This window comes from Haplochromis burtoni, unplaced genomic scaffold (genome assembly GCF_018398535.1).
Source record: "Haplochromis burtoni strain Fernald_Lab_line unplaced genomic scaffold, NCSU_Asbu1 Contig_388, whole genome shotgun sequence".
Taxonomy (NCBI): Eukaryota; Metazoa; Chordata; class Actinopteri; order Cichliformes; family Cichlidae; genus Haplochromis; species Haplochromis burtoni.
Window position 1 is genome coordinate 194,453 of NW_024582749.1, and position 15,557 is coordinate 210,009.

General features: G+C 40.4%; 1 protein-coding gene across 1 annotated transcript in view; it reads right to left on the bottom strand.

The window, feature by feature from the left end:
* poln (polymerase (DNA directed) nu) overlaps nt 1-15,557 on the bottom strand; it is a 75,647-nt gene that overhangs the window by 22,160 nt on the left and 37,930 nt on the right. The window contains exons 18-19 of the mRNA XM_042212710.1: nt 8,536-8,613; nt 100-211 (exon numbers count right to left, since the gene is read on the bottom strand). Coding sequence (XP_042068644.1) covers nt 100-211; nt 8,536-8,613 — 190 coding nt within the window. The remainder of the gene's footprint in view (nt 1-99; nt 212-8,535; nt 8,614-15,557) is intronic.

Consider the following 15,557-nt stretch of genomic DNA (forward strand, 5'->3'; position numbering starts at 1 on the left):
GTGTGTGTGTGTGTGTGTGTGTGTGTGTGTGTGTGTGTGTGTGTGTGTGTGTGTGTGTGTGTGTGTGTGTGTGTGTGTGTGTGACTGATGGAGACCCACCACTGAGAGGCCAGCATGGTAAAGACGTCGGCCTGCGGGTTGGTAAAAATGCGAAGCAGCTCAGGGTCAGAGGACAGGTGAGCCAACAGACGCAGCTCCACCTGACAAAAGTCTGACACACACATACAAACACACAGACACAGCCATGTTTATCTCTGACCGCAACCTCTAACGAAACTCCTCAGATTTAAGGTTTAATTCTCGGTCCCAAAACACGAGTCGAGTCTGTGAAAGGAGATTTACTTTGTGTCCCCACAACATGAGTAATCCCAGGCCACAAACACATGCCTTATTTGGTCATCATCTAATCACAACAACTCCACAGAAAGCAAAAGGAAAAGCTTTAGATTGTGAATATTTTAAAAAGTGTTTGACATTTTGGGCAAAGGGCTTTTTCACTCACTGGCAGTTTTGAAGATCAATACCACTTTCATGTCTGGATAGTCGATATACAGCTAGAGCCAGCAGTTGGTTAAAACAGCAAGTGTGTTTCCTTTTGAAGGTAACAACATCCTACCACCACCTCCACATGAAGTTACTCCCTTTTACTGTTCAAAAGTACTATACTGTATTATTGAACAGTATAGCATTCATATCACTTTGTTTTACAATTAATCTGAGACTTTTCTATCAGAGGAAAGTGTTACTGGTGCGAAAACTACTACTTTCTGTTCCCCAACCTGCCCTCCTGAGTGGAGCAATCAATACAGACACCAAGGTCTAAAGAGCGAGAGCTTCCAGGAAGAAATAAGAGCTAAAATAAAACATATCTGCGTCTTTGTGAGCCACGTGTTTCTACCAGCTGTTGATGCCAGTGTTCGATCACCAAACCAAAATGTATATGTCAAACTGCTAAGATTAAAGGTGATTAAAGACACAGTTAAAGCAGCCACTCCACAGTCCACGGGTGGTGCCATAGAGGTTCCCAGTTGGATCCAGTTGGACCAACCTGGTATCTAACAGAAGTCAAGCTACTGTTGATTAGCATGTGGAGGCCTCTGCTATCCCCCCAAAATATGCCTTTCCATACAATCACTGACCCACATGATAATGGTGCTAATAGCATAACATTCACCATGGCATCTGTATAGTCTTTCATGTCTGTCACACATGCTCAGTGTGGACCTGCTCTCTTCTGAGACTGAAGCACCAGAGGCAGATCTCCCAGTTCTGGTGTTCCAGCCAATCATGATGCACGATTCTGGGCTGTGAGCACAGATCCTACTAAAGGACATCATGCCCTTATTCTGTTCATCCTTGCACAAAGAAGCACATACTGGGCCTGTTGTTGTGTTGTCTTGTTGCCTCTCCACTGCAGGATTTGTCACTTTCATTTGCACCAAAACAGGTGAAATAGATTCACAATGGTTTCTAACTAACTGGACTGACTGATATTCCTGAAGTTTAACTTTAATTGTGTTATCCTCTGATAATCAAGTGTTCCCTGAAATGAATCTCACATAACCACAGAGAGTACATAAAACAGCAGTAGTCCGAGTTCGCTACTTACTTGACATTTGACTTCAGTAAACACTTTGCTGGGGAGTTTATGACCTCAATTGCTAGTTTAAAAGTTAGGTTATAAAACATAACCTGGCTCTGATCCCCCAGTCAGAGCCATTCCTCACTAAGAACATGTGGGTTTAAAATATAACAAAACAAAAAGATGGTTAACAATGTTCAAATCATGGCTTTAAAGCAAGACTTCCCAAACCAAAGGTGCATATCACAGTCTCATATCCATCATTTATATACAGGCTATGGAGACAACACAGACAAGGCAGCCAGATTTACAATCAAAGTTTTCAGTGTCTACTCATGTAAATCAAAAGAATTGATCCAGAGGCGCTCAGCACATTTACTGACCCCGACGATCTAATTTTAGCCAGATTCAGTGAGTGCTGAAAACCAGCTGGAACATCACAAAGAGCACCTAGAGAGATTTTGTGTTGGCACTTTGGATGAAAGTAATCTTTCTCCCATTATTCCTGGCATTACTGGCCTGGGAATAAGCTACTTTCCTTACAAACATCTGCTTTATTGTTCTGATCTGGAAAACCACTGTGACTTAGTGCATAAGTTTCCACTTAATAGCACAGCCCTGAGCTTTTTCAGCCGAGTACTTTAAAACTTTACTGTACGCAGGTGTCAAAAAGCTCCCAACGGGAGCTGACTTTCTTACGTGACAATGTAATGAAGCATGCTGCAATTACACCATTGTATCTTGCTCCCTAATTCTCCATAATGCTCCTAACAACAGGGTTTCCTGTGAATACATCAATTTGATTTCACAAGGCACTTTGATTTTATTTTCCATGTCATAGCGTAATTGACATGATTTGGATCCATTTCACTGCATCCGCCTCAGAGTGAACAAACTCTGCCACGTAAATGTGGGCTATTAGGGAAAGGACACGCAACTTTCTACATAAATGCTGTTATTAAAACCTGATGTGACTATGGGCAGCGCACATTTAAATGTCACACTGACTATAAAGTATTTTAGTTCATCTAATGGTAATTACATTTAAGCATTTGGTGAATGTGTCACCAAAATGATAAGGCCATGTACTGTGAATGACTTTCATGCTGTTTAAACTCATTGATCTCCCAAGAGAACTCACGAACTAAAGAACAAGCTAATATCGACCTACCGTGGTCACGGCCAAAGTTTTAAATAAGTCACTGATGGCTAGGGATGGGTACCACACCCGTTCTGACATAAACAGTAGTAACCAGACCGAAAAGCAGCGCACATTTCGGTGCTTTTTTTCCCTGAACTGTGATACACTTCTAGCCAATCATTTTACGTTTCCCAGGATAGTGGGCGGCAGCAGCCGTTCTTCTCTGCGTGAGTAGCTTAATGTTGTTCGTGTGTAATTTACGTTGAGTGGGCTAACCACGTTATTACATTAATGCATGTAAGGTGAACTAGCAAACATCATCATAGCTACATGCGGCTGTCTTCTTGTTTGATGGCAGATACTCCCTTCACCCTGGCCAAAAAGGCTAAAATGACCAAAGAAAAAGAGGGAAACAGTTAAACATGAGAGGTTTTTGGATGAAGTTTGTGTTTTTTCCATTGTTTAAGCACTGCTTCCAGCCAAGAGTGATACCATATATGCCCCATAGCTGCAGAAAAGGCTAACATTGTTATCTTTTTACAAAAAACCAGCTGAACATGAGAGGTTTTTGGACCAATTTTGTGTTCTCTATTCTTTAAGCACCGTTTGAGCACCGGCACCGTTTCAAAAGTACCGATTTGGCACCGGTATCGGATAAAACCTAAACGATACCCATCCCTACTGATGGCATCAGTCTACTCTAAATGCTTCGTTTCAAACTGTTTATTTTACTTGTAGCTCTGTATGATGTCATAGGGAGGGATTAACGTGGCCACCTCAGGCTCACAGCTCTGTTATAAGACCATAAGCTGCACCCAGAGAAATATGTTTTCTTCAATCTTAAAAAAGCTAAAACAGTATTTTAAATAAATCTGATTCTTACTTGCAATCCAAAATAGGTGAAACGCATATTTTTAAAGACTAATATTAGTCAAAAAAACAAAATAAAAAAGTGGCAAATAAAGTAGAGATAGGAGAGGAGTGAGTAACTGCAAAAGAGGAAAACAGTTTCATGGGAGTACAACTGCAGATCAAATACATGAATAAATAAACAAATAAATAAATAAAATACCTGAACTAAAAAGGCCTCTGACACCTGACCCATTTCGGAAAAGGCCTTTTCATAAGCAGAAAGATAACCAGAGGCTGAAACTACGGACAAACACAAAGAGTACACAACATGCGCACAGATGCAAACACAAACACACAGATCAGCATGTTAGGGCAGCTGCTCTCTTGTCAGTTTGGTAGATCTAAATTGAAACACCTCTTAAGATGTAGTCACACATACTCACACACAAGGAAACCCAAACACACATTTCTATTCACTCTGACAAAGCCACTGCAGTACATTACATTTACTGGTATTCCAACCAGACAGATCCCTTTCCTTTGCTTCCCTGCTCCAAAATCAAATTAAAGTCAACCAAATGTGGGGAAAAGAAACTGGAAACAGGCAGAGGAAAATTTTCATTCAGGATAAAAATACCAGCTGCGGTAGGTTTCTGTTGGTGTATATGTGGATGGTGTTCTGAGGATGAATATTTTATATCCCAGTGCATTAAAAATAAGCAGCATTAAATTTGTCATTATTGTGCTAAGTCTGACAGTTTATGTAATGCTGATTTCAGGTCAAATCATTCAGTCCTACAAAGAAGGGAAGGAATTTGTAATAGCCTCCCTCGACTGTTCGGCTCACAATGTGGGCTCAAACAAACACTGATTTCCATTTAGCCAAGCTCAGAGTATAAATTGCAAAGGAAATTTTAAAAGGGATGGATAAAGGCAGAGACTCCAGGGGGTTGAATGAAGAAAAGAAAGCAGGGTGGAGGGGTGATAGTGAGGTGAAAGATGGAAAGATGGAAGAAAGAGGCAGAGTCTTGGTTCTGCTGAGATGAGCGAGGGAGTTTCTAAAGATATCATCTCATTAATGTTTCATGAGCTCGATCACACTTCCTCCAAGCATGGCTGGCAGCCTGAGAAACATATTGCTGACCAGGATCCTTGTGTGTGTGTGTGTGTGTGTGTGTGTGTGTGTGTGTGTGTGAGAAACAGAAAGGAGAAGAGAAAGTTTCTGGGCTGATATTATAGAAATATATGCAGCTAGAGTATGAAGCACGTGAATCTGTGATCCTGACTTAGCCTGTGTGTGGTCTATATATGTTCTCCAAGGCCTGCAGTCAGGAAACCTTGAATCGATCCACACAGAAATAACCCTGACAGACAAAACGCTTCTCTTTAACTCAACCCTGCTTTGTTTCTACAGCACTGCACCCACCAGTAGTGCAAGAAGCTCATGCTAGTGGCAACTTGACACGACTTAAACATTAATATGGACAGCATATTAAAAGAAACTGAGTAGTAGTGCCATTAGTTTTTCATGATTGAGAATAAATTCTAGAAAGAGAAAGCTGCTGATATTTTTAAATATATATTCTTTGTACATTTTTTGTGCAAATGCAGCCAGGGTTTATTCAGGAAAGAAAACAGTATCAGGATCAATAGAGGTAATCTCCCTGTAATCTGTTCAGCACTTTATTTCTTTCATTGTTTCTTTATTCTGATCAGCTTTGCTCTGTCCTCTTCTAATACTGTTCAGCTTCAGTTTGTGATAAAGAAATAAATGATTTTTTTAAACTGAGCTGCTGACTTTGAAGCTCAAAAGATACCATGGAGTAAATGTAAACAAAGACATCACATTTCAGTGGTTCCACCAATGAAAAACTTCATAATTTTTACCACTTTTTACTTAAAAAAACAGGCTTCAGAAACTTAAAGCCAAATTAAAGCCAGGGAACTAATAAATATGCTACATGAGCCATGTTTGGAGGTCAAGGTGAATTTGTTTCTCTAAAAACTTAACTTAAATTATAATTAAGTTAGCAGATTATGAGTCATGCCCGCACACAGATGTGAACAAAGTCAGCCTTTGATCTCTAAAATGTCTGCTGATACTGTAAAAGAGCACATTATGCAGCTGCTATTAACATTTTAATTTACCTTCAACTTTGTCATTCATCTGCCTGTTTGATAGTCAAACCATTTGAAAAGCTTCATAACATATTTGAATGAGGCTTTTTTTAAATTAAAATCTCTGATGAAAAGCTTGCAGGATGGCCAAAAGTATTGCTTTTATCAACTTAGAAAGCTAAAGAAATTCAAATAAAACCAATCTAATTGCAGGCTTTTAAGAAGGCTTGATGAGGGTCGGAAGCTTGCCTTGTTCTCATCTTGGCTAGCTCCCATTCGTCCTCACTCTGCAGCTCCCACACACCAGCAGACATCTCCCAACAGAAAACAAACGAGTTCAGAAATGTAAAAATAAACAATGACACATCAGATGCACACAGGTTGCTTTGGGAAAGGGAGGATGTTCAAAATGTAGTACGAAGAACAGTTTGTTTATCTTAGGTGAAATGGGATTGGGGGGGGTAGGAATCAATAGACACACACTGCTTTTACAGACTAGAAATTAATATTCAGATACCTTCTGATGCGTCTCATTGAACTTTTTATAAGGACACAGGAAAGGAACAGCAGTTGCTTTCCTGTGTAAACACACACACGGATACACACACTGTACCAGTTCCAGTTTGGAAAGGACATCAGAGGACATGCAAGTGGCGGGGCTCTGCGAGGCCTCCCTCGGAGGGGTTGTTTCCATGGCAATCTTGCCTCTAAGTCCATGTTTTGGTGTGGGCATGTGTTGGCCTGCTGGCGCGAGCGTGTTAGAGCCTCCCTGCTCTTTGTGTATGTGTGGGATCCTCACTCTTACTCTGCTGCTGTCCTCATGCTAACCCTGTTTTATCTGCCTGGTTATGTAAGTGTGCCACACTGTCAGGACCAGCAGACACCCCGGCTTGCCACAAAGCTCTCCCAGACTGACAGTGTCCCGACTCTGCCCTATCTGCATGCACAGCTACATCACCATTGCACCCAGGAGTGACCTTCTGATGCCAGCCGAGGTCATGTCAGCAAAAGAGGGCTGTTTGGGCTCACAGTTAGAAACTTCAGCTGCAGTATGGGACCTGAAGTCAGAACACTGATGCTGCAAATGTTTGTCAGAAAATAAAAGAAGATCAGTGAAACTTGTGTAATGCTCTAGAGTCAGATCTTTGCAACATGCATTAGTTGATAGGTAATTATATACCTGCTGATAAGAAACATGTATAATTAATGTATAATAAAATATTTAACTAGGAAGGACTCTCTCTTTAGCTGCAGTAGCTACAAAAAAACACTTAGGTCAATAAGCACAGAGCTGAATACCAATAAATACATAAATAAAGCATATAACAATTCTAATAAAGTAGCCTTTAATTTGCATTCTTAAAATGTCTATGAAGTTTTGCCAGGTAATTCCTGAATCTAAATTCAGAAAAACCTGAGGTTATTGTACTCTGCCCTGAAATTCCAAGAAATACAGTATCTAATCAGATGCTTACTTTGGATAGCTTTACCTTGGTCTCCAGCCACACCGTGAGGAGCCTTGGAGTGATTTTTGACCAGGATATGTCGTTCAGTGCACATATTAAACAAATATGAAGAGCTGCTTTCTTCCATTTGCACAATATCTCTAAATTTAGAAATATCCTATCTCAGAGTGACGCTGAAAAACTAGTCTCATGGATTCCCATGATGCACTGAGTGTTTATTCTTCACTCAGCATATGTTTATCCACTCTGCATTTAAAGATGAATTATTATTCATCTGTGGCTCTTTTGTCCTGTCTTCCTCCCCTCACTCCTAACCGGTCACAGCAGATGGCTGCCCCTCTCTAAGTCTGTTTCTGTTGGAGGTTTTTCCTTCCCACTGTCGCTTACTGTCTGCTCATAAAGGGTTGTTGAATTGTTGTGGGTTTCTCTGTATTATTGAAGGATCTTTACCTGACAGTATAAAGTAGCTTGAGACAACTGTTGTTGTTTGGTGCTATTTAAATAAAACAGAATTAAACAAGTGATTTTGTCTAACAAGGGCTTATGATGCTATAATTAACACCTTATCGAGCATAATTAACACATAATACATGCTGCTATTGTATGACAATTATCTTGTAAGTACCTACAATAGTCTTATTACAACTGAGATTTATTACTGAGACCTTTCTTTTTACTAAGTGTTACTGAAAAGGCTTTAATTAGTCTTGTTTTACTCACATATCTCATTTTAATCTGGGCTGCTGTCAAAACAGATGTTCATACTCTTCCCACTAGGCTAGGCTACAAAAGCAGAACTAATGTTGGCACTACTACGGTGCAGCAATTCTTCCACTCTCTTAGACGTAGTTACTGTCTGGCTCGACAGTAAATGCAAAGACATGCCTGAGCAGGTAATTTCTGTCGACTCGAGAATAAATGATGTGTCAAAACATGAGCAGTGATTAAACTGCTCATGTACTCTAAGTACAAGTACAGGAGATACCTTTGTGTCCAAAGCAACATTGGGTTATTCTGCACTGACAAAGTGCATTTAAAGAGATCCGATACGCTGTATGAATCCCAAAATAAACAGATCTCTGGAATCAAAAACAAACACAGGAAGATAAAGATACCAAATGACTCTATAATATCATTTTTCATGCACTTAATTAGGTTGAATTACAAGTCGTTCCATGGTGTAGTCGTGTACACATCCACTGGCAAGTAAAAAGGCTGCTGGTTCAATTCCAGCCAGAGACACAAATCCAATTTGGGGTTATGGCACAAAGGGCATTTGGTATAGAACTTTTCTAAATCAAACGTGTGGTGCTACCTGCTGTGGGAACAAGCGAGGAGCCAAAAAGGTTATGTTTTGATACTTCCTATTTCCTCACCTGCAGCAAGAAACGTGCAGCCCTCCTGAGGAATGAACATGGCCCGAGGATGCACAGTCACCACCTCGTCTTCTTTTCCTTTGAGAACCAAACACAGGCACTGAGGAATAACTCTGTAAATCATCATTTACTGTAAAGCAAGAGATACTCCAAACTACAAATGCATAACTATACACAGGTTACAGCCTCTTGTCACTTGTCCTCAAGGCTGGATTCAAAACAGGTTTTTGCATTAAAAGTTGAAGGTGAACAAAACTTCTTGTCCAATTAACAAGAAAAAAATTATAATACACATTTCAAATGACTCATTATTGTTTTTCCAACTTAATGCAATTTATTCATTTATGATAGGATATCAACACTAATTTAGCTTGTTAGTTCATTGTTATGGAGGTATAAAATTACCCTTATTAAATTAAATTAAAGTGAAATAAAATCTCTTCTGGATCCCACTTTTACTGCTCCCTGTATATTCTTATTTCCCCATAAACAGCTAATTTAATTACTTTTTAATGACCTCATATACTGCTAGCTTAATTTATAAAAATGTAAATATAACATAGATGTGACATAGAACATTTTTTAGGTATTGCTGTTTAAAAGAGACAGGGTGGCTGCTATCAGAGTGCAGGAAAGTTTAAATGCATACTGTATACAGACAGCTTGTTCTTAACTTACTCTTATCTGTGTTGTGATGTCGTTTATTGATATTTTTAATGCGATAATACTGGCTTTAAATAAAAAACTACTCAGTGAATGCCATCTGGTTTGCTTCACAGGTCTTTTATGGCTCAGTCACACTGGAATAAAAATAAAACTCACGATTTATTACAAACAGACTGAATGTAATTGCCAACTTGACCCCATTTAATACCAAACTGCTGGCAGACTGACTCTAGCTGCTGTTTTATCGTCACCTTCATGCACCAAAGTTGCTTTGAAGATGGCAACTGACTATGAGCGTCCGCAAACCAGGTTCCCGTCTTTGAAGCGACCATTTCAAAGGCAAGATAAGCCACAATCTTAGCTGTTCTGTGGTCTTAGTCACTGTTTTCCCCATTGTGACTATAACATTACTGGACCATTGATCCACTGAGTGTTAATGAAGGTTGTGCACTCTTTGTGCAATCAAAATGTCAGGCATTTAATAATCAATATACTGTAAACCACACAGATGCTGAGCTTAATGGAAATGTCTTTGCCCGCTTTATCACTTCCCCTTCTTGTTAGAAATGCCATGGCTAATTGAATTCAAATTCATTTGACCCACTATATATATGTGTAGAATCTCAGTGTGTAATGTAGGGATATCTTTCTCGGCACATTTAAAACCATGAACAAAACTGAATGAAGAGTTTGTGGAGTATACAGAAAGAGACACTCAGAGGAAATGTAAGCAGGGGATTTAAAGGAGCAAGAAAAACACTTGTATCCGACTTCATAAAGGGTTAAGTTACGCTGCTGCAATACACCTTTAAGAGGAACCCAATCAGGACCAGGCTATCACAGCCCTGTGCTGAACTGAAGTGCTGACCTTTGTAAGGGAGAAATGACCACAATAACAGCCATCACACTGTGTGAACCATCACGGCCCACGTCAGCGTGATTAAAATCCCACTAAAGCTGCACACACACACACACAAATATCATAAACACAAACTGATGCACTGCTATCCTTTGTGATTAGTGTCTCCACCTCGCACCTCAAGTCTCAAAGTGATAACTGATAGGAGAATGACAGAGGGAGGGAAGCAGGGATAGTGATGGAGGAAGAGCGCGGATGATACGAGGGATGTAGCAGAGGCTGAAGAGGATTTGATGACAAGGACCTTTGGGAGCCTGAGTGAGAGGGGAGCAGAGGTGCTGATGTTAGCACCTATGAATCACTCACACAGGAAGAAATAAAAAAGGCACTGAGAGGACAGAGATAAAGCAATAAAGCTGAGTGCAGCACCAATGGCTGTGCCTGACAGCAGCGGTGTCTGTGTCAGTGGTCACGCCAAGATGGACGGACTTGTTTTAATGTTTTATTCATCATCTTGTGTTTGGGACTCGCTGTCAGCCGGCTGATCTGGTAGCTGTGAAGCAGGCAAGGATTAAACTGACTCTCCAGATACCAGATGACCTCATAAAAGCAAGGAAATCCATCCTTAAATAGGAGCTAGTAATCTGTCACAAGCTCTTTGCATCACAGTTGCATGAAACAAATGTTAGGTTGAGATGTTCAGTCAGAGACATTACAGAAGGGAGGCACAGTAATAAAGGAATGAAAAGAAAATATAATATAAAAGCAAAGACTGTAGTTTTCCCGCCTCTGTCCCCAAAGAGACAATCAACAGCTGGAGCTAAACATGATCAAAATGTGTTGTTGAGCTGACATACGCATTACAGCTTCAACTGTACGTCGATAACTATCTGGATAAAGACTCAATCTTTGTAATTCAGCATCTGTACATTACCACAGAGGATTTTAATGTTGTAATGTTGTAATAAGAGTATTTATTCTGATTCGGTTTCTACACTTTTTATCACTTTGTGGGCCCTTAAATTAAAGTTATGGCTCTTTTCCCATTTGTTTAGACAGGGGCCTTGAAAACTGCCCAGAGACATCATCAAGTGCCAATCAGAGATTTACTGTACCTGGGTAAAAACAGATTAATTACACTCGATTAATGTGTCGTGAGTGTCTAGTTTAGTTTATGGGATTTGGAATTTAACAAATCCAGTTCTTTAATAAATGATGGGTGTGAAACTGAGAATATATAAATATAAATGTAATGTAAAGAAATAATGTCTTAAAGGATTTAAGACAGATTCAACATCATTTTTAACATTTTAAGCTGCATTGATATGAAATAAAAAGCACTGATGAACCCTATTCTGGACAGAGCTTGAACCTATAATCTACTTATTCGGCCTATAAACTGAAGAAAACTTCGTCTGCTCTTGCTCTTGACGAAGGCGGTCGCACTTTTCTCCTCTCCTCCTCCTCCTCTCCCTTAGCTTCCCTGCTTAGCCTCTTGATGTCCTTGTCTAGTCTCGTGTTTTTTGTATTACTTTTCCCTGGAACACTCTCTCACAGTCTGTTCTCTAAAACCTAAAAGAGGAATTATGGATTGGATCAACTGGTCCCTGAATGCAATTGACACCCCTTTCTCAACGAGAAGTTGGGCTCGGGTGAGCCTGAGTGCTGAAGATATCTACCTATTCGGAACCATGGTAACAGGGTTCTGGCTGATCGGAGCTGGCTTGGCCCTGACTTATCGAAGAATTAAGAAAGCGGAACCGGCTGTTCAAACCCCCACAAGGCTGCCCGCTGGGATTGGAACGATGGGAAGAGGCGTGAGTTTCTCAAAATGGGCTCATTGAGTGCAGCACGGATAAGATCTTGGAGAGGCTACGGCTGCTGTGAATACTCAGAATAAGATCTCTGACTGCAGACTGGATACATCTCGGAAAGGGCTCACTGCGGTCTATCTCTGGCGCAAATTGGATGACATCTCGGGGAGGCACACTGCCGTGAGTTCTCAGAATCGGCTCCTTGAGCACAAGAAATGACAACATCACAGAACGCAAGTATGGCGAAGCTCGCGGCTCTCCAACGGGAGATTGAGAGACCAGTGTTGGACTGTAGAACTGCTTTGAAATTCATATGAGCTGTTCGCACTAAAGTAAAAAATACCATCACTTATGCGGATACCCCTTTGGCGCCAGCTGCTGTCTCAAGGCTGGAGCTGAACAACAACACCCTGATAACGACTGTGTCAGGTTTTGTATTGTTGATTGTCATTTATGCTTAGAAATATCTACTTATATATGCTTAGAGTTTTATAATTAGTTTTAGATTGGTAGAGGTTTGATCCTTAATAGTCTGCAAACTTTGTGTGCATTCCAGAGCACTCTGGGAGCATGAGAGAGGTCGTACCTTGTCTTATTGTTTTATGGTGGGATAAACGTATCTATATCTGTTTTAGTCTAAGTGCCTTTTGTTTAGATGAACTGCTGGACTTCCAGACCAGCAGGTTTAGGGAAGTTATTTATGGGGTCACTCTGACCCCACACACACACACACACACACCCTTACACAACGCACAGGCAAGGTACTCAATGTTTGTATGTACGACATCATATGTTAATGAACCTATGCATATTCATGTAACCTCAATAAAAGAGCAGTGTTATGGGGAGGCAGACGAGAGCAACTGGGGTCAAGCGAAGGACGGCGTTTGTCCGGTTCTCTCCCGTGCACGAGAAACATGAAGAACTTTGCCTACTTCGTGTCTTGCTTGCTGTGTAATTATATTGTCTTCAACGTTCCAGCGAATAGGTTCAAGCTACAAACCTATCAGACTGTGTTTAGTCTGTTCTTTCCCATTCCACGCAAGGCCACCTGGGTTGGCTGGAAGACTGTTAACACTCATCCCCCCTCCCTTTCCAAACGCCTTCGAACGCTTATTCCCTTCCGATGCTGACGGTGGATCAAGGAGACCAGCGCACGCAGGCCCGGATGTACTGTCTAATATCGGCTGTCTCTCACCCTTTACCCCCCCTGTTGCTTGTCATGTGTTTCTTTGGTGTATTAAGAGTTTTTTCATGTGCAGAGGTGTTTTTTTCTGTTCTCAAACTGATCTCCCTGTTGGAGCTCAGTCTGGAGGGGAGTTATTTTTTTCTCCTTATCTTTCCTCAGTGTGGTGCATTTTCCATTGTTATACCTCTCTGACCTGTCTTCCCCATGTGATGTTTTGTGTAATGTATGTATGGTCGGAGGGTAAGATGGCGCCGCCATTGCGTGCAATAGGTCGGCAGCCTTATGAAATTTCCCCTTGTAGAACTAATAAAGGTATATCAATTCAAAATTCAATCCAATTCAAGTTTGCCATCATAGCCAAATTCTGTCATAGAGTAATTTTCCTGTAGAGTTGTCAAAAAACTTTCATGTAAACTGAAGACTCCTGCTGTTTTCATGCTGGCAGTTTGAAAGTATTTACCAAATATTATAGTGTGCAGCAAGGGAAAATCACAGTAATTAAAGCTTGGAGACAGCCTGACAAGAACACTTACTGGAAAAATAATCAGGTCTAAAACTGCCAAGTGGATGCTTGTGTTCATATGGATCATGAAAGCAACACCACATGCAGAACGGAGATAGACTGGTTTTCTGTGTATGATACACTATACAAACCCAAGTTTGTATTTTAGTAATAAATGCAACCTTAATAATGCATCCAGAGATGTTTTAATGAAAATGCGCTCTAAGAAGGAAAAATATTTCACATTCTGGTATGTTCATTTGAGGATCTTGGTACTATAAGACACAGTTATGTGCAGAATTACACAAACACCCATCATTGGCATGAATGTCATGTTACATTTGGGTTTTTAATGCCTTCTTGGAAGTGCTCTTTTCCCAGGGTGGAATGATTGCACAGCATACAACTTTAATGACTTGGTGCACAAGTTTGAATTTATTTAGATTTTCTCTAATTCCCACAGGGTCAAAGGTATACCTTCAAGCTACAGCTACAACCCAAACACCTTCTGGAGAAAAGTTTTATGTGAGATGTGAAAAATATCCAGTCAGAATCAAGCCAGAAGCTTCTTGATGGCTACCTAAAGTGTCTGGTGGGCGTGGAGAGGATATTTAATGAGGTGTCCGTGTAGAATGTATGCATAAATTTGAGCTTGTATATATTCTTTTCACCCTATGCGGCTATCTGAAAATCCAAAATAAATTTAAACTTGTGCACCCAACTCTTTTTAAAAGTCATTTAAGTTGTATCTGGTACTATCGTTCCACCCTGGAAAAGAGCAGTTCAAAGAAATCATTAAAAACCCCAATTTACCGCGACATTCATGCCCACGATGAATGGATGTAAACTTCTGAGCTGTACGTCATTAAAACTGATTATTATTTTAATTAAATGCAACAAACTGCATTTTTAATTATCCACAGGCTGAAATCAGAAGTGTGCTACAGCTGCAGTCCTGAACTAACAAGCAAAACAAGAAGAGGCTACAGCAGGGGGGTAGTACACAAACATGTAGGAAACACATTTGACACAGTTTGGTAAGAAGGCCTTTGCTGCTGCTGCTTTATCGTCCTTTGGTTGTTGTTTTTTTTAACTTGTTCCAGCTTATTCTGCATGCTCAAAAGGAGGTCCTCCTCACTCTCTAACATACACTTGCACTGCACTTCCAATGCATCATTGTCACTCTCTGAGGTGTGTGGGAGGGAACAACCACAAGATTACACATACTACATGCAGTCAAAGACGACTCATGGCAAACATGGCAGAAAATTGGAACACTAAAGCATAAAAACAACAATTAAATCAAAGCCAAAATCAAACCATTACCAGTTGGAAAGTATAACTGGCAAAATATAACCTAACAAAATATGCTCCCAGTTAGCTTTGTGGAAAATGTAGGATCCAATTTCATAGTAGCTCAATCTAAACTTGAAACTAAAAGTCTGGGAATCTTTTTGGAAGTCTGCTACTTTGATTTGGACTCTTTTTACTCTTCCTTTAAACACTTTGAAAGGAGGATTTCTGACATACTCCATAAAAACACATAACATCAAAAGTACTGCAGACTAAAGACACTACTTGTCTACCTTGTGTCTTCTTTGTAGCTTTAATAAGCATGCTCCAAGTGTCTGTAGATGTACTGTGCACTCTGACCTTTCCTTCATAGGTATAGTTAGATCATCTTATTCAGGGTTCTTCAGAGAATAACTTAGAGGAACAGGGAGACCCGGAATAATGAGACACTGTTACAGGTCTAGAGTTAACTCCATCTGACTTACACAATATGTCTTCTCCTAAACTAGAACTTCCAGGCCCTGCCAAGGTAGCCACTTCAAATCACCAAGAAGCAGTCATCCAAGTACCACACACACACACACACACACAAACACACACACAACACACACACACACACACACACACACACACACACACAAACACACACACACACACACACACACACACACTATTATAATAGAGGGAGAGAGCAAAAAG